The sequence below is a fragment of the Mobula birostris genome, chromosome 11 (genome assembly GCF_030028105.1).
Source record: "Mobula birostris isolate sMobBir1 chromosome 11, sMobBir1.hap1, whole genome shotgun sequence".
Classification (NCBI taxonomy): Eukaryota; Metazoa; Chordata; class Chondrichthyes; order Myliobatiformes; family Myliobatidae; genus Mobula; species Mobula birostris.
The window spans coordinates 79,610,947-79,637,186 of NC_092380.1; the positions used below are offsets into that span (position 1 = coordinate 79,610,947).

The 26,240-nt window shown below is 39.8% G+C and overlaps 1 protein-coding gene across 7 annotated transcripts in view; it reads left to right on the forward strand.

The window, feature by feature from the left end:
- Window positions 1–26,240, forward strand: part of kmt5b (lysine methyltransferase 5B) — a 69,678-nt gene that overhangs the window by 22,609 nt on the left and 20,829 nt on the right. For 4 of the 7 annotated variants that reach the window (XM_072272632.1, XM_072272633.1, XM_072272631.1 and 1 more), the window contains exons 3-6: window positions 576–729; window positions 3,789–3,954; window positions 7,396–7,505; window positions 10,395–10,561. In XM_072272632.1, coding sequence (XP_072128733.1) covers window positions 576–729; window positions 3,789–3,954; window positions 7,396–7,505; window positions 10,395–10,561 — 597 coding nt within the window. Of the gene's footprint in view, window positions 1–575; window positions 730–938; window positions 1,086–3,788; window positions 3,955–7,395; window positions 7,506–10,394; window positions 10,562–26,240 lie in introns of those variants that run through there. The other 3 variants (XM_072272634.1, XM_072272635.1, XM_072272636.1) reach the window with 3 other exon arrangements.

The following is a 26,240-nucleotide window of genomic DNA, read 5'->3' on the forward strand; positions in this document are numbered from 1 at the left end:
ACCGTTTCTGGCATCTTTAAGTCTGAATGCTTGAAACCACATTAAACAAAACAGTTCTGAATTGTTTTACTGCTTATATCTCGCCAACTGTCAGTGACAAAAATCACTGCAGTTTGAAAACAAACTCAAACCACTGACGCTTTTTAAAAACTGTTTATTCTAAGCACAGTGGTGACTAACGCTAGTTTAAAAACTATTCGGCAGTTTAAAAACTGTCTCCTGTCCCAATTATGTAGCATGGTGCCCCAAATAAGCAAAGGGAATCCAGGCTATTTTCCCATTCTTTTTTAGTTGTTCTTTAAGAGATGTCCCAAATAAGTGTCTTCCCTGATTAACTGATAGCCCAATTAAATGGAATCCATTGTATTTGATTTGATGGATAAAGATTATTTTTGCAATGTAAATATTTTTTAATAAATTTGGAAAGAGTTCAGGCCTGGCATCCTTAACTACAAGAATACTTAAATGACTGTAGAACATCCAATGGCTGTAGGTCAAAGAGTATTTAAATAAATGCAGGTTCTTTTTCTTAATGCCATTTAAGGCCATAGCCGATTATTATATTTTTGTTTTAGGCATGATGGGTTTTGAGGGTCACTGCTCTCGATATGTACCTTCCACTGGAATGACAGCAAAAGAACTGTGTGAAAATGATGATCTTGCAACAAGTTTAGTCCTTGATCCTTATCTGGGGTTCCAGACACACAAAATGAACACCAGGTATGTCAGGCAAGTATCGACCACTCCAATTTTCAAATCTAAATAGATTGCTGAAGCATTAGAGGTAAACTATGATCTATTTGTGGATGCGATACAAAAATTATTTTTTTTTTCTCCCATTTTTCTCCTGTTGTAGGTTGCTCACCACCTCACAACCTCCTCCAACCAGGAGGGTGAGATGGTCTGGGCCGCGGACTTCTCGATGACCGCCAACAGTAACGACCCGTGTTTGGCAGGCAGGTGTGACTGAAATGGGGTGAGCCTGACGCTGTCAGTTCCTCCTACCTCCCCCGAGATGGAACGCCTCGCTTCTGCGCGACGCTCATGCAGCCTAGCCAAGAACTGACCAAACTGACCCGATTGAGGTAGGGGGATTCAAGTAGCAGGCAGTCCTGGGACTCGAACCCGCGACCTCCTAGTTTGGAGGCAAGTGCTGTATGGGGCTATGTGACTGAAAATGTTCACTATATAGAATTGCTAAAATGAGGTTCAGTCCACACTACTCCAAAATTCAAGTAATTCCCCCAACCACCCCACCTTTTTGTTATTTTAAACATTTTTTGCTTAATTTTAAAGAAAAGCTGTTTGGAAAACGGCGGTTAATGGTACCTATCGGTATCAAAAGTCCAGTCCCAAAATTTTATTTTTTTTTATTCTTATAATGGTTTACTTAATCTAAGTGTAATTTGTTCAAAATTGCAGAAAAATAAACTGTCATGGTCAGGCATTTTTGACTTTTTTTCTTACCTGCGCTTAACAAAAATGAAGTCTTTCAATAAGAAGTTATTGAGTACTCTCTTCTGTCAAACATTTTACACTAAATATGTTATGAAATTGGTACTAATACAAAATTAGCAATTGGCATCAAAATTATGGGAATAAAAATTTGGTAAAATGCACAAGAATAATCTGGCAACTTCAAATATGTAGTTAACATTTTCTGAAATATTAAAAAAAGTGGTTTAAATGAAAAGCTGAAGAAAATGTTGAAGTCAAATGTGCTTGACCATTTGCTAAAATGGGATGCTTTAGAAGGAAGTGTCCCACAACATGGTGATCGGATAAAATGAAATGGTAAGTCAAAGATGTTACTGGACTGTACACCATCTTGATAACAAGATGTGTTGTGATGTTTTCTATACGGTGAGTATTATTTTAAAATGTGCAATTTGTATCCTTTATGAAGATAAACAACAACGGGTGAGTAATTAAAACTAGTAGATATCTATTGAAATGAACTTAAGAAAGTTTATGGTTTCTGATAATTGGCACCAGTTTGTGTGTCTAGCTAAATATTCTACTTCTCTCCAGGTGTCATTTTCATTATTAGACATAGATCTGCTTGTATAAATTTTTGTTCTGTAATTGTACGTTAAAGGTACAATTTTTACTGCTTCCAGAAAACAGAAATTGGTTTCATTTAATTATTAGGTCGTCTATTGTAGAACTGAGATCAGTGTACTTTTGAAATGATGTTCTTCGAACCGGGGATTATCAAAAAGAGTTCATGGGTGGCTAAATGCTTGTGGATTAATATATTAAAAAAAAAGGCTAATGGAATATTGGTCTTGAAATCTGGCAGGTGGAGTACAAAGGATGTCGGTTACTCTACACTGAGAAAGCTTTGGTCAGAGTCCATTTAAATTCATTTCTGGGCACTGCACTTCAGGAAAGATGCACTGGGTTTGCATCAGGTTCCAAACAATATTTGGGCTAAAGCAAATAAGAGAATAACTGGTTGCATATACCAGCTGTGTATTTTTCTACTATTCATTTGTTTATGGGATGTGGACAGTGTGTATCTGTAAATGCCCTAATTATAGAAAACTATTTGTTTTGATATATTTTGTTGACATGTGCTGGTGTCCATTTTCTTCCAGAAGGTAGGAGTGATTGCTTTGAAATACTCTGGAAGGAGCCATTGATAGCACATTTCATACAGAATGTAAACTGTAGCCATAGTGTTGCTGAAGGAAGAGAATATTTAGAGAAATGGGTGCCAATTTGCCAGGCTTATTCAGTTTCAATGAGTTTGAACTTGTTTGTTGTTGGAACAGAGCTGGTCTTGACAACTGGAGGGTACCCATTGTACAGTGATCTTCTGGCTTGTAGATACTGGGAAAGTTTTGAGGGATGAAAACTTGATTAACTTTGCAGAATGCCTATCCACTGCCCTGTCCTTGTAACCAAGCTGTGGTTGGTCCGGCTCAGTTTCTGTTTGATGTTGATGGAAGATTTAGGAAATTGTAATGCTGTTGAATGTTAGGGAATGGTAGTTGGACTCTTTTGTTGCAGTGATCATTGCTTGGCATTTACAATGTGTGGCTTATCAACCCATGGCTGAGGCTGCCCAACTTTTGCTGCATGGTCTACTCAATTTTCGAGGAGTTGGTAAGAAATTTGAACCTTGTGCAGTTATTTGCAATTTTTTGATACTTCTCAGGATCATTGAGCATGTTGGAGGTGGTTGACCATAGGGTTCTGACCCTGGCTGCTCCTATAGTAAGAACTGATACAATGGAACTAACAACTAATAGCAGCCATCTTATGCTATACAGTGCAGATGTCCAATCAGTGGAGAAGTTAATTTTACAATGAATTATTGTTTCACTTGAGCTCTGTCATTCTTGAGTTCAGCATGTTTACCCGTGATTTTGTTGGTGTCTACCAGTGCTACAGCCTTCCTGACATAGCTTGTTTTCTCAATTTTATGTTTTTGTCCTTAGATTTTATTCCTTCATTTGTGGGCAAACGTTTAGCTGCCAAAGCCCTAAACTCTGTAAATCCTTTTCTTAAACCTCTTATGACATTCTCAGATTTCTTGCCCAACCTTTTAGTTATCAAACTAAATACCTCTTTATGGTTTGGTGTCCAGTTTTATTAATGCTCTTGTGAAGGCTCTCTGTAAATAAAAGTTGTTGAAAGGAGCATGCTTTGGAACTGCTAATGAAAGGATGTCAAAGTAGATGTTCTTGTGATCTCCCAACAGCATTTCTTGGTGCTGTATTGTACAATTTTTATACTATGAATTGTAAAGCTTACCAATCGATTTTCTTTTGTCTCTTCAGATTTCGACCCATAAAAGGAAGACAGGAAGACCTGAAAGAAGTAATAGAGGATTTCAAGAAGGGTGAAAATTTAGAAAAGGCTTTCAAAGCATTAACCACAGGCGAATGGGCAAGACATTATTTCCTCAACAAAAACAAAAGCCAAGAGAAGTTATTTAAGGAACACGTATGTAGTATTTTCTTTAAAATCAATTTTTCTTTCTAAAGGATTTTTCAGGAATATGCTATTTACTTAAAAGAATTAATGATCCCAGTAAAGTACTCCTGTTCTCCAAAGCGATTTAATACAGTTTAAATTTTTTTTAATTAGAAAGTAAGCACAATTTAGATGTAAGGTTTCCATTTCATATCTTTAAATGTACTTAACTGTTAAAACTTTTCAAGGGGCACTTTTGTAAATCTAATTACTTCTGTGCAAAACATTTTAATGTGCTTTCATCTGTTATTGAATAGAACTAAATTGTAAAGCATGCTGTTTTGCATTTTCCATTTGGCCCTACATATTCAATTTCCTCTGAATTTTAGAGCAGAAAATTTTTCACTAATGAAGAATTTTTTTGAGGAAGTTAATTATCTTAAAAGATTACTCTAAGAGCAAGTGTGTCACAGTCAGGGACGTTTATTGCCTTGAAGGAGTTGTTTTGGATGACAGGTACTCTGAAGGTATTACATGTGGGGAATGTGTGGCAAAGGTAGGTTATATTGTTTGCCATAATAGATTCAGTAATGCAAGTGATTCCATTTTGTAGGTCACTTCAATTTCTGGATTTCACCTCCATACAAGCTCTTCCCTACTATTCTTTAAGATGTGCCTATCTAAATGGCCAATATTTATGTTTAGATTTATATTTTCTTACAAAATCTGGAATTTATAATCTTATATTGAAAGGAATCTTGGCTCTTGACAATGTTGGCAAACAAAGCACACAATAGCAGAAGGCCATCTGGCACTATGAGCCTGCTCCACCATTCTCAAATTCAAAAAGTTCATAACCAAACTTCTACCTGTAACCATCCTCTAGTATTGTTTTTGTATTTCTTGGCTTCCTTGATGCCTGGAGATCTTTTGATCATTTTTGAATGGACTCAGTTAGTTGCTGAAGGCCTCTAGGATAGAGAATGCCAAAGGTACACTGCTCTCTGACGAAGTTTCTTGTCCTTTGCCCTAAGTGTCTGATTTTGAAACAGTAGTCTCAGTCTCAGCCAGGGAAGTATCTTCCTTGCTTTCAGCCTGTCAAATCTTCTCAGAATTTTGAATGTTTAAATGAAATCTCTCACTTTCCTAAACTCAATACAGCTCCAGCCTAATCCATCTCTGCTCATACACCAAACCTGGTATCCTTGTAACCATTTTAGTGATTGCACTCCTTTTATTGAAAGTATATATTTTTCTAGAGTAAGGAAACCAAAATTGCACATGATAGTCTAGGTATATTCTCACTAAGATTGAATAATTTTGCAGTATGACTCCCTTAATCTTGTATGCAAATCCTCTCAAAAGCTAAGATATGAATTGCCCTCTAAATTACTTGCTGAACTTTCATGTTAGCTTTCAGCAAGTTGTTTGAGTTCCCCCTTGTTCTTTTGAACATCAGTGCTAACCAGTCTTTCACCAGTTAACAAAATATGTAAGTTTTATTTGTAAACCAATATTGGTAATTTCATGATTCCATTTTGCTATGTTCTCACCCACTCAAGTTTGTCCACATCCCTTGAAATCTTCCTTTGCACTTTCAATCCCTTGTAGTTTAATTTAGTTAGTGCACTTGAAAATATGAGATTTGGTTTCCTTGGTGTTAAAAGTTGGGGCCTAAGCATTAGTCCCTGGGGTGCCCCATTTGTCACGATTTTTTTTAAAAAACATACTCGTTCCATATCAGTATATTACCTCCAGTTCTGTGTCCTTGTCTTGTTGAATAACCACCTGTGTGGAACCTTATTAAGTGTTTCCAGGATTTCAAATGCTGCACATTCGTTAGTTTTTCATTCTAATCTACTGGTGCTCAAAGGACTTCAGCAGGTTAGACAGAATTGGATTTTCTCTTCATAAATTCATTGAGGCTCTGGCCAATCCTATTATTTTCAAAATGTTATTTTACTATCTCTTTATGGTGATTCCAGCATTTTCTTACTATTGACATTCGGCCAGTAGGTCAATGTTTCATCTCTTTCTCACCCCTGACCCCATCAACTATCCCCATCCCTATCTTAAACAGTGACATCTCACTTTCTATCCTCCAACCCACTGAATCAATTTGAAATCCATCAAATCTTGGAAGATAATAACTCATACATTTATTCTCCCTAAGCCACCTCTTTCAAAATTCTGCAATGTAAATCCTTGGATACTACTTTCAAAATAAGTAATAGTGGAAATTGTTACATTTCTTACTATTACTGCATTTTGGAAGTTCATGGCACTCTTTAATTATAATTGGAGTCTGTTCAAGCAATAGTATGCTCTTCTGATCTCCCTGCACTCTTGATCACCAGTAGAAAGGGGATAATCGGATAGGAGAGGTAGCCTGTGTTTTGCATGTGAAGTATTTTGCTACAACTTGGGCCTAAGTCACATAGCATAGATGCAGGTCCTCTGTCCCACCATGTGTATCCACTAAACTATACTAATTTCTTTTACCAGTACTTGGTCCATAACCTAATATGCCTTGGTCATTTAAGAGTTCGTCCAGATGCTGCTTAAATGTCAGAATACCTGCCATCTCTGCCATCTTCTCAGGCAGTGTGTTTCTGACTGCAATTGCCCTTTGATCGCTTTTACGCCTTCCTACTCGTTGTGTTTAACATATACCCTTTAGTGTTGTGCTACTTCAGATATAGTTTTCCCGTGCCAATCAATTTCATAATTTTGTGTACCTCTATCAGATCCTCCCTTGACCTCCTCCCCAATAAGGAAAACAAGCAAAACTCATTGACGCCTTCCATCCCAGGCAACATTGGTGAAACTCCTGCACACTCGCCAGTGCAATCACTGTAATTCCTATATTATAGCAGTTAAAACTACATGCAAGATTCCAGCTGTGGCCTAACAAAAGTTTTTTACCAAGACCTCCCAGCACTTGTATTGTGTGCCCTAGCAAGTGAAGGCAACAATGCTATATGCAGCCTTCACCCATGTACTCATATTGCCACTTCTGGAAATCTTTGCATTATATGCCAACTTCCCTTTGTTCCTCCATACTCTCTAGGGCCCTAATGTTCATCTACTCTAATTAACCCTTCAAATGTGTCACCTCACATTAGGATTCAATTTCATTTGCCATGGCTAATTTATCAATTTCATTACTCACTTCACTATCAACACCACCAGTTTTTAGTCATTGTGTAATTATTAGGATGGAGAGACTGATTATTTTGAGAGATTATAAAAAATAGACAGCTCCCTGTTGGGGTGGGGAATATAAATTTTTGATTTACTCAGGATTCACCAAGTAATTTGTACTGGTGGACCATAGCACACAAGATCTGTCAAATGAATATTTGAGTTTTGTAGTTTATAGGATATTGTGATTCAGAGTAGTTGGTGTAGCTGTACAAAATGAACATACAAAAAGTTATACCCACAAAATGTTTAATATATTTTGGGCAGGTTTTTATTTATCTGAGAATGTTTGCAGCAGAGAGTGGATTTGAACTCTTGCCATGTAATCGGTATTCCTCAGAGAAAAATGGAGCCAAGATAGTTGCAACCAGGGAATGGTAAGACCTGAACTAATGTTAAATTATAGAATCACTTATGCATGTAGTTATTTAATTTTCATCGCTCATGATACTATGTTAGCTGTTATAGTTGTATTTTGTTTAATAACACTTGCAAAGCACTTTGGAACGTTTTACTGCACTGAAGATATTTTAAAATATTTGCTTTTTAATATTTTAAATACTGACTCTATTTTAAACTGGCTTTCTATTACAAACAAAAGCAGGATATTGCTTTAAATTAGAAACTGATTACTCAGGTAGAAAATTAAGGTTGATGACCTTTCAAATGAACTGTCATAGATGAACAACATTTAATCAAGTTGAATGCTGCAAAGGAAGATGGCTGATTGAACAAATTATATATTGGAATTAAGGTAGATAGATCTAGCCTGTTTATAAACTGATTTCTAATATTCCTATCACAATTGGTTAGAAAGTCTCCATAATTATAGAACATTAATGCACCTGAGATTTTAGAATTTGAAACCTAAGAGTAACAGAAAACCAGCAAGAGTCCAAATAGTGCTTTTAAAGTTAGAAATATCTTGACAGCATTTAATAGAGTAAAACAGAAGAATGTTGTTTAAGTTTAAAGCTTGGTCACACGCTAGTTTTAAGGGGTATAAGAGGATATAACTTGCAGACCTGAGCTGTAACGCACATTCATAAACTTCTAAGACAATGGTGTTGCTCAGTTATTGAAACATAAGCTTCAGAATAGGATCTCAGAAAAAGTCGGTCCATTTATGATTAAAGTGGACGAGAATTTCAAAGTGCAGTGAATTTTTGGATCTCTTTGCCTCAGGAGATCTGCGGTAATGGAGATCTTGAATTTATTTAAGACTGAGATAGATACATTTTTAGAACTGATGAGAAGGAATTTCTTTAGCCGAAAGGTGGTGAATCTGTGGAATTCATTACTGCAGATGGAGGCCAAGTCATTGAGTATATTTAAAAAGAAGGTTGATAGGTTCTTGATTGGTAAGGGTATCATAGATTACAGGGAGGTGGCAGGAGAATAGATTGAGAGGGAAATAAATCAGCCCTAAATCAAATGGTGGGGCAGGCTTGACGGGCTGAATGTCCTAATTCTGCTCCCTTGTCTTATGGTCGAATCAGTAGGACAATTATGGATTAAGGGAAAATGTCAACAATGGAGAGACTGGATACACTTGAATTGTTTCCATTGAAGTATCGGAGGCTGAACAGCTCCCTGAAAGAAGTATGTAAAATTTGGATAGGTAGATGAATGGGGTGGGGGGGGGGGGTATGGAGGACTGTGGTTGAGTGCAGGTTGATGGTCTAGACAGTGTAATAGTTTGGCATGGGTTTGATGGGCCAAAGGGTCTGTTTCAATGCTGTAGTGTTCTGTGACTATAAAATTAGGAGAGGTGTAGATAGGATAGACAATGTGTTTTTTTTTCCGGGATGGAAATGCTGAATGCGAGGAATAGAACTAAGGTGGGGGGGAGGGTGAAGTTCATAGGTGATTAGAAGGCAAGTATTTTTACACTGAACATGCTGTCGTGGGAGGTGGTAGAAGCAGATACATTAGTAACATTTAGGAGGGATGTGGGCAAGAACATGAAAAGGCAAGGGATGTAGAGATGAAGAACAATTTAAATTGGTGTTATGTTTAGCACAGCTGTTGAGAGCAAAGTACCTGTTCCTGTGTGGTACTGCTTTATGTTCTATGAAAGTCAACTTGAAAAGTAAGATAAGGCACAATTGAACATAGTACAGTTCAGGCCCAAAAGCCCATGATGTCTGCTGACCTTTTAACCTATTCCAACGCTACTCTAACCCTTTCCTCTAAAAGGTAGCAACTCAATTCTGATACTTAAGAGATAACCTCAAGTGCATCCAACTTCTCCATTCTTGTCATCTTACTAAAACCCATGATTGCAATACTGATTAGAAATCTATGAATTTCAGCCCAAAATAAATCTAAGGTCTTCACTATTGCAGATAGCTGTGGCAAGGAGATCAAAAGACTCGCTGCATTTAGACATTATTTCATATTTTCATTCATATTGAATGACAAAGCAGGCTTGGGGCTGCATGCCTTGCTCCTTTCCCTATTGTTACAGGGTAAGTCAGATCTATATTTTCCCTCAGATTTTGGGAACAATATGAGCAAGTATGAGGATCAAAAGGGGTTAGAGAACATATAATTGGAAATGAGTCATGGGATCTGGAAACAAGACTGATTGGAAAGAGAAGCTTGGTGACAGAACAGTGGGGTATTTGATGAACAAAGTAAAAGATAGAAAAGCTGAAGAAATGGTCAGAATGTGAGACAAGTGTTTGAGCTCTGTGCACTTCATGTAGTTTGGGCATAGAAGATATGGAAGCCATGGATAAATGATCCATTTGTTGGTTAGAAACTTGAAGTAACATTTTAGATATCCAAAAACTTGGTTTTCATTGTAAAATGAATTGCAAATATTTTACGAAGGTTTCTTGTTAATTAGTGTATTAGGAAGGCTTAAAGCAGGGGTTCTCAGCCTTTTAATGCCATGGACTCTGACCATTAACCAAGGGGTCAGTGAACCCCAGGTTGGGAACGCCTGGTTTAGAGCCTTGAGTTTTTACTATTGTACTTAAATACACTGTTTAAACATTTTCATTATTGCATGTATTCCCCATATAATTTGTGCTCAATTTTAAAGTTGACTGCAATAATTAAAAGCTCTTGTTCATGTTTGTCTCCTAGTATTGGTACAACCAAATTGCATGGGTTAGTCTTTTGCAATGAATGATATCTCTGCAACTTACTAATGCTGTTTTTATTTCCACTCAATCCAGAAAGCATTATGCAAGTAGATGTTATGTATTTCAGAGATTGAAGATATTAATTAGAGGTAATATTTGACTTTTAAATAGGAAGAAGAATGACAAGATTGAATTGTTGGTTGGCTGCATTGCAGAACTGTCAGAAATGGAAGAAAACATGCTACTTCGTCATGGAGAAAATGATTTTAGTGTTATGTTTTCAACAAGAAAAAACTGTGCTCAGCTTTGGCTTGGACCTGCTGCATTTATCAATCATGGTATGGATCCCTCTGTATGAGTTACTAAACATTACTTGCATAATGGGATAGTTATTTATTTTATTTCATAAGCAGCCTTTTACCATTGATACTTTTTGCTTGAAAAAATTCAAATAATTCAAATTAGATTTTTCTGAAACAGACAAAGTATGTTTAAAATAACAGAAAATGGCTAAATTGCGTAAAAGAACTGTATAAGTTACACAAGACATACTTTAGACTATATGTAGTTTTTTGCTTTTTGTTTACATAATCATTGTCATTTATGTAGCACCTTTTGGTGAGGTGGAACATTAGGAGAAATTGTGAAAATTAAACAGAGGCTAGATAAACTCATGCTTCCTTAGGTAGGTTTTAAAGAGTGCTGTAGAGAAATGAATTGAACACCATTGTCCATCAACATAGGCAGCTGAATGCCAAGTTGCTTGTAGTAGACCAAAGAAATGTTGGGCTAGATGTATGTCCAAAATTAGAGGATTATGGAAATCTGGCACATTTGTAGGAGATTAGCTATGAGAAGGGCAAAACCTTTGTTTGAAAATTGATGAACATTTAAAAAAAAACTACAGCTAAGCAAGTATATGGAATGAAAATTTTTGTCAATAGATGTGCTTTACAGGAACAGTGACCGTTAATTCACAGCATCTTGTTTTCCCATAAAACTATAGCATGGAATCATTAATTTGAAGTATCCAGCAGGTTGTCAAGCACATGTTTATAGTTATATAGAATTGGATGCTATTGGATACTCAAAAACCTATTAAAACATATTTTTTTAAAAAATAGCTGTTTCAGATTTATATTCTTTGTCGTATGCTTAACTGCTAGATGCAGAGAGATCCTCTGGAGAGATAAATCATTATGAAGATATAAATGGATTAATAATCAAGAGGCCCAGTATAATAATCTGGTATTTGTATTCCACCATGGGAGCTAGGAATGTTTAATTTCAGTTAATTTTGATGATGTAAATAAATGGTGATCATGAAACTGCTGGATTTCTTAGGAAGAAGCCTTTTAATTCACTAATGTACTTCAAAGAAGAAAATGTGCTGGTCTGAAATGTATTTGACAGTGATGTGGTAGAGTTTTAACTGAAAATAGTAAACTGTTTTGTTCAGGCCAGTTGAAGGATAGACGTAGATGTAGCCTTGCCAGCTGCTTCTATTTGCTGTGAATGCTGAATGAACTTTAATGTACTGGGTAGACAGCAACTTTTGACATTTTGGAGTTGTGAACCACAGAAGCAGTTTTCCTTAAAATACCAAATGTGACCATTCCTCAGAAACATATGTCATTCTGCCTTTTTGTTTCCATGTTTTATGAGAAGTTTAAACACCATGAAAACAGAGGTTTTCAGAATTCATAATCATCAGAATGCTTTTAGGTGACCTGCTCCTTCTGCATGCATAAAACCACTGTGTGCTCCCTATGCATGGATTCAAGATTCTCAGTATCATCCTGAATATTCATTCAATGGAGATACTGCATTTCTTCAAGGGACTTTGAACACGTTCTTGGATCCTTTACTGTGCCATTTGGCATTCTGTTGCTATGACATAGAGCTTGGAAAAGTTGGCATGGTATGTTTCAGTGCTTGGTATCGGGCATGTAGGCAACCTAACTTGTGTGATATGAATAACTGGGCATACTTGGTGTACTAGGAGTTAAATGTTCAGTTTGTTGGCCTGGGAGGAGACTCTTGATAATTGATCCTTTCCCTGAATTGAGGGTTTAGCAGTGATAGTATCCTATTTCTTTGAGGTGCCTCTTGAGGTTGTCCAGGTCTCAGAAACAGAAGATGGTGGGGATCCTTGCTACAGATTATATTGAGTTTTGTGCCAGGTCTGAGATCTTTTATCTTCAAATATTGTAGCCCATCACCAGTATGCATCTGATGTTGGGGATGGGAACTGGTTAATAGTTGGTTTGTAGCATGGCTTGCATACTATGTATTGGGTATAAAACCAAGATGAATCCTTGTTCTCAGCTGAACTTGAAGAGAATGTCCACATTACTTCCTGATTGGAGATATGGCTTCAATGAGGTTGAGAAAGTGCAGCTTCCTGCACTTTTCTTGGGGTTGTTGAGAAGTGCACACTGTGCCTCGAAATGGAACAAATCCATACAGTGATTTGATAAGTAGTTGGATGACCATTGGGAAGTAGTAATTCAGAAGGACTCCTGTGATGACTTTCCCGGAAGAGATAGTAGGGAGACTTTTCTGTATTTGCCACAGTTAGTTATGTGATCTTGAAGAAAGTTGATACAAGATCTTAGAGATCCACAGCATATCCTTCTGTTCAAATCTATGGGAAGTTAAACAGTGGATTAGTGACTTAAGCTCTTCACCATTGAGTTTTAAGATTTTGACAATGTTAAGTGTTAACTCCTGAGGCTTTATTATTTAAAAGTTGAAATAGTCTTTTCAATGACTTGTTGATCAGGAGCAGCAGCAAAGTTGTCTGAACATGTTATATTGTGCTCACATCAAAGACAGAATTGTGCTTGAGTTCTTTGAAGCGTTCTTTCCAGAAGCTGTTATGCCCCTTTGTACCCGATGAATTCACCCCTGTGTTTGCCGTCAATGGAAGCACACTGGGTGTTTAGGCAAAAACAGTAGTATGTATAGCAGTTAGCATAATACTATTACAGCACCGGTAACCCAGGTTCATTTCCAACACTGTCTGTAAGGAGTTCATACATTTTCCTCATGATCGCATGGTTTTCCTCTGGGTGCTTTGGTTCACAACCACATTCCAAAGACGTGAGTTAATTCATCACATGGGTGTAATTGGCAGCATGAGCTTGTTGGGCTGGAAGGGTCTGTTATCATGAAGTATGTCTAAGTAAATGCTTTGTGCACGGTTAAATGATCCTGTACATGTAATAGATGTTAGTGAGTTGCTGGGTCCCACATACCCTCTCCCATCAGTTAGTCTGTCGGTCAAGATTTTTCTGCTGGAATAATGCAACCAGGTACCTGTATATCTTTTATCTTTTCCCTGGAGAAATGATGTAGCTGCCAATCTAGGAATATCTTAAGTTTGTAGCTAGTTAGTTGCTTAACCTCCTTGTTATGTTCATCAAACCAGCCCTGGTTCCAGCAGTGAAGCCGAGGGACTTTTCACAGGTACTTTCCGTGGCAGACTTGGGTGCAGCGTATAAGTTGTGCCAGCTTTGAAGATCTTGCAGAAATGTTCAGGTTTTCTGTGCGATGCTGTTTAAGAAGAGCCACTATGATGGAGTTGTTGGGACTTCGGATGTTGATCTTATGGTAACAAATTTGTTGTCGATGCTCATGCTTTGGTGACAGATTGGAGGATTAGCTGGTGGGTTCCCACAGCCCCCAGTGGCCCTGTGGTTCCAGTCTCCGAGGCAGACGTGAGAGCATCCTTCAAGAGGGTGAACCCACAGAAAGCATCCAGCCCGGATAGGGTACTTGGCTGAGTACTAGAGACCTGTGCTGATCAACTGGATGGAGTGTTCACTAATATCTTTAACCTATTGTTTCAGCAGTCTGAAGTACACACCTGTTTCAAGCTGTCTTCAATTATACTGGTGCCCAAAAAGATTATGGTAATCTGCCTCAATGACTATTGTCTAGTAGCACTTGAATCCACTGGATTGAAGTGTTTTAAGAGGTTGGTGATGATTTATATCAACTCCTGCCTGAGAAACTACTTGGCTGTGTTCCTGTTTGCCTGCTGGCGCAACAGGTGCCTTTACATGGGCTCTTCACTCAACCCTGGAACATCCGGACAGCAAAGATGCTGGAGGGACTCATCATGTCAGGCAGCATGGTAAGGAAATGAATAAATAGTTGACATTTTGGGCTGAGACCCTTCTTTAGCAAAGATGTATACATCAAGATGTTCTTTTCAACTATAGCTCAGCATTCAACACTATCATACGTTCTCAACTAATCAATAAGCTTCAGTACCTTGGGCTCAATACCTCCTTGAGCAGTTGAATCCTCAATTTCCTCACTTGCAGACCCCAGTCAGTTTAGATTGGCAACAACTCTTCCACAATCTCCATCAGCACAAAATACAACAGAAGACCTGTACATATGACTGTGAGGCTAAGCACAGCTCCAGTGCCATGTTTAAGATTGCTGACAACACCACTGTCGTTGGCTGAATCAAAGGTAGTGATAAGTCATCATATAGGAGGGAGATTTGGCTGAGTGGTGCCACAACAACAATCTCTCACTCAATGTCAGCAAGACCAAGGAGCTGATTATTGACTTCAGGAGGAGTAAAATGGAGCTCCATGAGCTAGTCTTCATCGGTGGATCAGAGGTTGCGATGGTTAGCAACTTTAAGTTCCTCTGTGTTATCATTTTAGAGAATCTGTCCTGGGCACAAGCACGTAAGTGTAGTCATGAAGAAACCATGACAGTGCGTCTACTTCCTTAGAAGTATGCAAAGATTCAGTGTGGCATCTAAAGCTTTGACACAATTCTATAGATGTGTGGAGGAGAGTATATTGACTGGTTGCATCATGGCCTGATATGGAAATACCAATGCCCTTGAACTGAAAAGCCTACAAAAAGTAGTGGAATGGCCCAGTCTATCAAGAGTAAAGCCCTCCCACCATTGAGCACATTTATATAGAAAAGCAGCATACATCAAGGACCACCACCACCCAGGCTAATGCTCTATTCTCACTGCTGCCATTATGAGGATGGACAGGAGCCTCAGGACTCTCACCACCAGGTTCACAAACATTTATTACCTGTCAACCCCATCAGGCTGTTGAATCAGTGGGGATAACTTCAATCAACTTCGCTTGCCCCATCACTGAACAGTTCCCACAACCAATGGATTCCCTTTCAAGGGCTCTTCACCTCATGTTCTTAATATTTATTTCCTTTATTATTACTATATCTGTTACCTTTCTTGTATTTCCAGTTTGCTGCCTCTGCACATTGTTTGTCCGTCCTATTGGGTGCGGTCTTCCATTGATTCTTGGTTCTTGGATTTACTGAGTATGCCCTCAAGAAAAATCATCTCTGGGTTGTGTATGGTGACATCTATGTTCTTTGGCAATAAATTTACTTTGAACTTTGCCTATCATGTCATGGGAGTTGGAAACATTCTGTTATCCCTTGCCCGCATGATGTATTTTTAATAGATACCAGCGTTTCACTCAAGCATGTTCTAAATCTCACAAGTCAGGCAGCATCTATGAAGAGGAATAAACAGTTGACATTTCAGGCAACGACCCTTCATCAGAACTGGAAAGTAAGAGGGAAGAAGCCAGGATAAGAAGTGTGGGAGGTGGGTAAGGAGTACCAAATGGCAAATGATGGATTAGACCAAGTGATGGGGAGTGAAGGAGGGTGTGGGAGAGGAGTTGAAGTAAGAAGCTGGGAGAGGATAGGTGGTAAATATAAGGGGATGAAGATGGAATCTGATAAAGAGTGAGCCATGGGGAAAAAGGGAAGGGGGGGAAACCAGAGGGTATGTGATGGGTGCAGGTGAGGAGAAGAGAAGGTGTGAGAGGGTAATCAGAATGGGGAATAGAAAAAGAGAGAGAGGAGGGTGGAAATTGCTGGTAGTTGGAGACATCAATGTTCACACCATCAAGACTGATGTAGAGAAGGCCACACTGCATATAATAGATGACCCTGTCAGACTTGCAGGTGAAGTGCTGCCTCACGTGAAAAGACTTTTTGGGGCCTTGAACGGTGGTGTGGGAGGAGGCGTTGAGGCAGTTGTAGCATTTGTTACTCTTGTAGGGAAAAGTACCAGAAGGGAGCTTCAGTGGGGAGGGATGAGGGAGTCATAGAGTGCGATGCCAATGAAATTGGTGGGGTGGGGGTAGGAAGGATGTGCTTAATGGTAGAGTCTTGTTGTAGATGGCTGAAGTTATGGAGAATAACGTGCTGGATACAGAGGCTCGGATGGTAGGTAAGAATAAGAGGAATCTTATCCCTGTGATGGTGGGAGGATGGAGGAAGGGCAGATGTTCAGGAAATGCAGGAGGTGCAGATGAGGGCTACGTGGGTGGTGGAAGAGAGGACTTGAAGAAGGAGGACATCTCAGATGTTACAAATAGAAAGCTTCATCCGTGTTGTGTTAAGTTGTATCCATAACTCTGCAGTTTATATGGTCATGTGTAGAGCAGTTCCCCTGTTTACGTCTTAATTTCTCACTCTGCACACTAGCTAATCATTGTTGCTTCAATCTCGAGCTTCTCAGCCCTGCTGTGTAGCCAGCCCTCAGCTTTCAGATTTCCTCCATTTCAGTTGAACAAATCACATTGCAGTTTCCTTTTCTGACCACATAACCAACTACATCCATATTCTCCAGCTCGGGCTGTACACCTGATCATGTTTATACTCCCACTCCAACTCAGGCTACCTACCCAACTATATTTTCCTGTTCCCATAACTGCCTACATTCCTGATTACATTTCCAGCCAGGGATCTGCTATAACGTGGGGAAGGTAGCCAATTTTGGGAATAGAAGTAAGCCAGAAGATCTCTCGTACCCGCCATTCAGTAAGGTCATGCTCATAAGTTCTTTGGCTAAAGCTCTATCTTTCTGACATCCTGTAAACCTCTAGCTTCACCTGTCCACTTAAAGAACCAGCACTCAAAGCTGTCTGAAGCATCGAATTTCAATTATTTGCAATCTTCTGAAATAGAAAATTCCTCCTTTCTTGGTTGTAAGTCTTTCATTATTCCTGAGGCTGATGCAGGCGACTTCTAGACTTGCTCTGGGTGAAGCGTCTAACCTTTCTAGCTCCCATGGACTATTGCATGATGAGATGATATCTTGTCATATCATTCTAAATTCTACAGTGTGTAGGTATCGTCTACTTAATCCTTATAAGACAACGCAAGAAATCTATTGAATGAACCTTTGCTGCACTGTCTATCAGTCAACAATATCATTAAGTGAGATTACTATACCTATATTCTCAATGTGGCCTTAAAAGTCCTGGATGGCAAGACTTTCTCCTTGTAATTTATTCCCCTACCTATATATAAGGACCAAATTCCACTTGGCATCTTAATTGTTTGCTGTACCTAAATTGTAAAGTAATTAATACTCTGCTTTTCTATTCTCCCTACCAGCATGGATGATTTCACATTTCTCTGCCATGATTGTCTATCTCAATTAAACTGTACATATCTCTAAAGAAGGTGGTATTAGTCATAAGTATGGAGTCCCAGCCTAATCACCGATGCACTCAAGACAAGTGGTTGACTAACTTGAAAATAATTCCCATAGGCAACTGGATAGAGCACATATTTTATAAACTTTGTGAATGTATATCCTCAACCCAGGAACCATCAGTCATTATTTTCAACTTATTGAATGCTCTTTGGAGATAGAGAACACAAGATCCATTGACTCACCTTTACAGCCATAGTTGCAACATCTTAAGAATTTACTGAATTTATTAAATAGTCTCCCTTTCTTTTATTAAACCATGTTGATTCTTCATTAAGTTATGCTCTTTTATCACTTCTATGATGATAGATTCCAGCACTTTCCTGAAGACTGATATTAGGCTAGGCTAATGATTTCCTTGTCTCCTCAACTCCCCCAACACATTTTTTTTGAAAAATAGATGCGTCATATTTACTTTATCCGGTCCACTTGAACCTTTCAAGAACGTTAAGAGCTTGAAATTTGGAGCTAGTGCATGCACCATCATTATAGACACCTCTTGGAATATTGTGTTCAGGTCTGATGGTTTCATTATTGGAAGGATGTGGAAGCTTTAGATAGGATGCAAATGAGTTTTACCAGGCTGCTTCCTGGATTAGAGAGTGTCTTATGAGGAAAGGTTAAGTGAGCTGAGGCTTTTCTCTTCAGATGGTAGGAAGATGAGAAGTGACTTGATGAAGGTGTGCAAGATGATGAGAGGCATAGATCAAGTGGATAGCTAGAGACTTTTTTTAAACCAGGGAAGCAGTGGGTAATACGAGGAGGCATAATTTTAAGGTGATTGGTGAAAATTATAGTGGGGATGTCAGAGGTAAGTTTGTTTTTGTTTTTTTTTTTTAACAGTTGTAACTGCCCAAGACACCCTTCCAGGTGCGCTAGAGACAGATACACTGGGGGCATTTTGGAAACTCTTAAATGATAGAAAAGTGGAGAGCTATGTAGGAAGGAAGGGTTAGATTAATCTTCGTTGTCAGGTCGCATCTGGAATTTCCGGTTGGTGGACAATTTCCCTCCACGCCACTCTGACATATTGGGAAATCGTGTACTTGACAGGTTACAGCCTTTGCCTTCTGCCGGGTGAGTTTAAAGAAATTACCACCTCTTGCAGTGGATGACCAGGACGTCTAAGTGCCTTGTTGTGCTCTTAGCGCTCCACAAGCGCCTGCTGGCCTGCCTTCTTGACTGTTGGACCATTAATCAATCTCCTCCGCTCAATCTGCCAGGGCCAGACTTCACATGCTGGGATAGGCAGATCCCCTACCTCACCGAGGGTCAAAGACCCATCGGCTACCCTCACTTGGTTTGACCGGTCTGCCGAGATGGTTTACCAGGTGTGGCAGCTGCGCATGTTACAGCTACTTGGAGCCACAGGTGAGAGCTGAGCACCAGGTGTGGACCAAAGGTGGATGAGCTGCCCTGAAAAAGGGCATGGCAAGCCCCCCCTCCCCCCCCACCAGAGGTGCTACCCCTCCCGAGCCACCCCATACAACCCAGATTAATCTCAGAGTATTTTTAAAAATTGGCACAACGTTGTAGGCCAGGGCCTGTACTGTGTTGTAATGTTCTATGTTCTTTTTAGAACCACCAGGTCAGGGGTTTGATGGCTCTTCGTCCCATTCATTTTTTTTCCTAGTGGTTTTATCTGTGTTAGAATCTGTCCCCTTTTCTTTTGCCCCTTGATTACCTACTATTTTCATTATTTTAGTGCTCTCTACTATGTAGAGAGAGAGAAATTCCCTCAATTTCTACATTTAGTTGCTAGTTTACCTTCACTTTCTCTCATCTCTTTATCAATGTTTTTATAAATTCTTTGACGATTTCCGAAATATCCCTGTCATCCGAGGCAGGGCAGGTTGGGGGAGGGGGAGGTTGGTAGTGTTATTTGCAATGTTAAGCCTTTTTCCTTTAATCGAGTATTGGTTGTATTAGTGTTATTGCATTTTCTGCAGAGTGTATTTCTCAAGTGAATGTATTTTTAAGATTTGTGAAATACTTTTTAAATAGTTGCCGCTGTCTGTTGATCTTTTCATCTTTTATTTTAAATACCTTAGCCAACTCATGTCTCATACTAAGGCAATTTACCCATTCAAAGAATTATAGAAAATTTGCAAGGTAGGAGGTGACTATCCAACCCATTTTGACTGTACTTGTAGAAAATGAGCTACCAAATCCTACCTATTTCTCTGTACATAACCTTACAGCGCATGTTTTCATGTGCATATCCATTAGAGGTTGAGTAAGATAGGGCTTTTCTCTTTGGAGCAAAGGAGGATGAGAAAAAACTTGATAGAACAGCTCAGCATTCAATATCATCATCCCCTTAAAGCTAATCAATAAGCCTCAAAACCTTGACCTCAATACCTCCTGTGCAATTGGACCCTTGATTCCCTCACTTTCAGATCCCAGTCAGTTCAGAATGGCAACAACATCTCCTCCACAATCTCCATCAGCACAGGTGCACCACGAGGTTATGTGCTTCATCCCCTCTTCTATTTGCTTAACACTTATGATTGTGGCTAAGCACAGCTCCAGTGCCATATTCAAGTTTGCAGGCGACACCAATCTCTTTGGTCAAATCAAAAGTGGTTCTGAATCAGCATATCAGAGGGAGATTTAAAATCTGGCTGAGTGGTTCCACAACATCAACCTCTTACTCAATGTCGGCAAGACCAAGGAGCTAGTTATTGACTTCAGGAGGAGGAAACCAGACGTCTGAGCCATTCCTCATTGGAGGATTAGAGATGGAGAGGGTCAGCAACTTCAAATTTCTCAGTGTTATTATATTGGAGGACTTGTCCTGGGCCTAACACGTAAGTGCGGTTACGAAGAAAACAAGGCATTGCCTCTGCTTCCTTAGGAGTATGTGAAGATTCAGCATGACATCTAAGACTTGGACAAACATCTATAGATGTGTGGTGGAGAGTATATTGACTAAGTGCATTACAGCCAGATAGAAAACGCCAACGCCAATAATAGACATTTCAACCATAGGAAAAAGATATTGTCTGTCTACTCCATCTATGCCTCTCAATCTTATAAACCTTTATCAGATCTCCCCAGCCTCCGCCGCTCCAGAGAAAACAACCCAAGTTTGTCCAACCTCTCAGTATAGCACATGCCCTCTAATCCAGGCAATGTCCTGGTAAACCTTTTCTGCATCCTCTCCAAAATCTCAACATCCTTCCTGTAATGGGGCAACCAGAACTGTGTGCAATATTATCTGCAGCTAAAGACATCAAGGAATTGGGAAGAAAACAGGTAGCGGGGTGTTGAATTGGATGTTCAGATTTTATCATATTGAATATAGGCTCAAAAAGCTGAATTGCCTACCTAACTTCAGATGTCTATGTTTGTATGAGGTCTGTATTACACATCCAGCAGTGTGATTGCCCCTTCTTTCAATCTTCAGTCTATATAGCTTCATTTAATCAACACACACAAAATGCTGGTGGAACGCAGCAGGCCAGGCAGCATCTATAGGAAGAAGTACAGTCGACGTATTGGGCTGAGACCCTTTGTCAGGACTAACTGAAAGAAGAGATAGTAAGAGATTTGAAACTGCGAGGGGGAGATCCGAAATGATAGGAGAAGACAGGGGGACGGATGAAGCCAAGAGCTGGAAAGTTGATTGGCAAAAGGGATACACAGCTAGAGAAGGAGGAGGATCATGGGACAGGAGGCCTAGGGAGAAAGAAAGGGGGAGGGGTGCCCAGATGAAGATGGAGAGCAGGCAAGGAGTGATTGTGTGAGTGACAGAGGAAAGAAAGAAAAGAAAAAAAGGGAGGGGTGAATAATAAATAAGTAGGGGAGGAGTTAGAGAAATCAGTGTTCATGCCATCAGGTTGGAGGCTACCCAGATGGAATATAAGGTGTTGTTCCTCCAACCTAAGTGTGGCTTCATCTTGACAGTAGAAGAGGCCATGGATTGACATATCAGAATGGGAATGGGACGTGAAATTAAAATGTGTGGCCAATGAGAGATCCTGCTTTCTCTGGTGGGCAGAGCATAAGTGTTCAGCGAAACGGTCTCCCAGTCTGCGTTGGGTCTCACCAATATATAGAAGGCCACACCGGGAGCACCGGAGGCAGTATATCACACCAGCTGACTCACAGGTAAAGTGTCGCCTCACCTGGAAGGACCTCCTGGGGTCCTGAATGGTGGTGAGGGAGGAAAGGTATTAACATTGTCTATATGGACTAGCTTTTGCTGGGTACCTGCATGATAGGCTGGTCCAAAAAGTCATAACTCATGAGATCCAGGGTGAGGTAGCAAATTAAATGTAAAATTCGCTTGATGGTAGGATGCAGAGGGTGATGATGGAGAGTTCCTTTTCAAATTAGAGACTAATAACTAGTGATGTGCTGCAGGGATCAGTTTCATGTACTGTCTTCCAGTTCACTCCCTGTCGGGGCCCAGGTCCCATGATTTCTTTAAACTTCACTAGGAAATATATTATTATGCTACGTCACATCTTTTTTTAAAAAAAGAATTAAAAGTTTGGATATTGATAGAATAACATCCAATTGTCAGGAATATCTGTTGTCCAGCTCCACCATGGTACTCAGCTTGCTGGATTATCAGAATTCTACTGGACATGCATTTTCTGGTGAGACTCAATAGATAACACTTGGTATTAACAATTAGCTGCTATTAATTTCCTCCCATGTTTATATCCCAAATCATGACAATGAATACAACTGCTCACTGGAACAATGAATAATTCTAACAGAAATATTACTAAGATGTGAATGTTTTTGACAGCAACGGGAGTTTAATCCTGAGTCCTTCATGGTTAAACTAAATGGATAGGGAAAGCACAGCCTATTGCAGAGAAACATTATTTTAATCAGACCAAAAGTGTACAGTTGCAAGAAGAATTTGTGAATTCTTGGCAGTTACCTGGATAATTGCTCATAAAATGTGGTCTAATCTTCATCAAGTCACAATAAAAGACACACAATCTGTGTAAACTAATAACACAAACAATTGTACTTTTCATGTCTTTATTGAACACATTGTTTAATCATTCACAGTCTAGGCTGGAAAAAGTATGTCAACCCTTGCATTTAATGAGTGGTAGAACTTCCTTTAGCAGTAATATCCTCCACCAAACGTTTCCATTAGACATAGGAGCAGAATTAGGCCATTCAGGCCTTCAAGTCTGCTCTGCCATTCCATCATTGCTGATCCCGGATCTCACTCAATCCCATATACCTACCTTCTTGCCATATCTTTTGATACCCTGACCAATCAGGAGACTTTCAACTTCTGCTTTAAATATACCCATCTGCTTTAAATATAGCCATAGACTTAGCCTCCACCACAGTCTGTGGCAGAGCATTTCAGTTCACTACTTTCTGGCTAAAATAAAAATCCTGTTTACCTCTTCTAAAAGGTCACTCCTCAATTTTGAGGCTGTGCCCTCTAGTTCTGGAAACCTGCACCATAGGAAACATACTCTCAATATCCATCTTGTCTAGTACTTTCAAAATTTGGTAGGTTTCAATGAGATCTCCCCACATTCTTCTAAATTCCAATGAGTACAGGCTTAAAGCTGCCAAAGGCTTCTCATATATTAACCCTTTCATTCCCAGAGTCATCCTTGTGAACCTCTTCTGGATTCTCTCCAATGACAACACGTCCTTTCTGAGATATGGGGCCCAAAACTGTTGACAGTACTGTTAAGTGCAGCATGACTAATGTCTTATAAAGGCTCAGCATTATCTCCTTGCTTTTATATTCTGTTCCCCTTGAAATGAATGCAAACATTGCATTTGTTATCTGTACCACAGATTCAACCTGTAAATTAATCCTCTGGGAGTCTTGCACAAGGACTCCTTTTACACCTCTGTCTGAACCTTCCTTCCGCTTAGGTAATAGTCCCTAATATTGGTCCTTTCACCAAAATGCATTGTCATACATTTCCCAACACTGTATTCCATCTGCCACTTTTTTGCCCATTCTTCCAATCTGAGTCCTGCTGCAATCACATCGTTTCCTCGGCACTAACAACCCCTCCACCTATCTTTGTATCATCAGCAAACTTTGCTACAAAGCCATCAATTCCATTATCTAAGTCATTGACAAACAATGTGAAAAGTAGTGGTCCCAATATTGACCCTTGAGGGACACCTCTAGTCACTGGCAGCCAACAAGAAAAGGCCCCTTTTATTCCCACTTGCTGCGTCCTGCCTGTCAGCTATTCCTCTGTCCATGCCAGTATCTTTCCTGTAATGCCATAGGATTTTATCTTGTTAAGCAGGCTGATATGTGGCACTTTATCAAAAACCTTCTGAAAATCGAAGTACAGGTTTCCCCTGCCATCTGAAGGTAGAGCGTTCCTATGAAATGGTTTGTAAGCCGAAATGTCATAAAGCGAAGAAGCAGATACCATTTATTTATATGGGAAAATTTTGTGAGCGTTCGCAGACCCAAAAATAACCTACCAAATCATGCCAAATAACACATAAAACCTAAAATAACGGTAACATATAGTAAAAGCATGAATAATATGATAAATGCACAACCTATATAAAGAAGAAATACTTTTCCACAATCATTGTCGGCACTGTTCGCCAAAGCGAAAATGTTACGCAAGCGCTCTCGGTAGAAAATCTCACGCAAACGTTGTTGGAAAAAACACGGCGCAAGCGCTCTCCAGCAACCTTTAAGCTGTGAAGCTGCCAAATCATACCAAATAACACGTAAAAATACACAGTCTATATAAAGTAGAAATAATGTATGTACAGTGTAGTATCACTTACCAGAATCAAGAAGACAGCGCAGAGCACACTGATGATGGTGTGTTAGACTGAGTCGTCGCAGGCTGGGATGGTGCAGTGGCCCCCACCCTCCAGCCTGCCAACCGATACATTGCCGCAAAGCATGCAGGGGTCCAGCGGTAGCAGCATGTCTTAAAGAAAAAAGCCAAAATAAACATGCTAATTAATTAGGTGCCGCCCAACACATAATTGTCGGCCCAGATCAGTGCCGATTGCATTGCCTGTGATCTGGGCCGACTTTACGTGTGGGGCGACACCTAATTAATAAGCAAATTTATTTCGGCTTTTTTCTTAAAGATGTGCTGTGTGCCTCCCAGCTACCGCTGCATTCTCCGCGAATCGGTATCTGTCTGTGGCCTGGGTGTTGGGGTGGTGGGACACTGGGGTGTCATCTCATGGTTGATCAGAGCAGGCAGCTCATCTTCTCCTATCTCTGCCAGCCTTGATGTCGAAGTTCGAGGTTCGTTGTCTGCTGTGGCTGATGTGAAAGGCTTACTTGACTGCTGAGCCTCAAGCATTTTCTATTAAACAATTCTTTGTAAGGACTTAAACTATCTTGCAAATATCCCCTAAACCTACATACCCTTTCAAAATTAAAGTCGTTCATCATCATTGCAGCGAAAATCTCACGCAGTTGCTTCACGTTCAGTTCGCTATTGCATTCGGTTTCGATTGTTATCCTTTTTTCTTCCAATTGCATCAGCTGTTCATCTATCAGATCTTGGTCATGGGATGCCAAAACCTCTTCAACATCATCTTCGTCAGCTTTCACAAGCCAACCTCACGTTGTCCTTACTTCATTCACCACGATCAAAACTATGTCTAGTTTTAAGCTAAGTGTAACACCCTTACGAGCTCTTTCAGGCTTTTCCAATACCTCAGAACTCATCTTGCAAACGGCTGCTCACAGGCACATGTTAAAGCAATGCCGTTCGGGATCCGGGGAGAGCTGCTGCTCAGGGCACGCACTGCCTTTTTTCGCACACTGATCTTTAATCGCACGCTGATTTTTTTTCGTAACAGCGAAAACACCTTCTGAAAGCGAAAGCAGGGTACTAATGTCGATCTTTCGTAACAGTGAGGTTTCGTAAAGCGAACGTTCGAAAAGTGGGGGACACCTGTAAATGACGTCCATGCCTCCTCTGTGCACCCTGCTTGTTAATCCCTTGAAGAACTCTTAACAGATTGCTCAGGCAAGATTTCCCTTTGCAGAAACAATGCTGTCTTTGGCTTATCATTAGTCCCCAAGTACCCCGAAACCTCATCCTTAGTAATAGACTTCAACACTTTTCCAACCACTGAGGTTGAGCTAACCGGCCTATAACTTCCTTTCTTTTGCATTCTTCCCTTCTTAAAGAGTGGAATGACATAAGCAATTTTCCACTCCTCTGTGACCATGCCGGAATCAAATGAAAGGGCTTGACTAATGTACCCTTTATCTCTTAAGCAACCTCTGTCAGGACTCTGGGATGTAGTCCATCTGGTCCAGGTGACTTATCCACCTTAAGACCTTTGAGTTTGCAAACACTCTTTCCTTTGTAATAGCAATGGCACTCAGTCCTACTCCCTGGTACTCACAGACCTCTAACACAGTGCTGGTGTCTTCCATAGTGAAGACAGATGCCATTAAGTTCATCTGCCATAACTTTGTCCCCCATTGCTACCTCACCAGCATCATTTTCCAGTGGTCCAATATCAACTCTCAT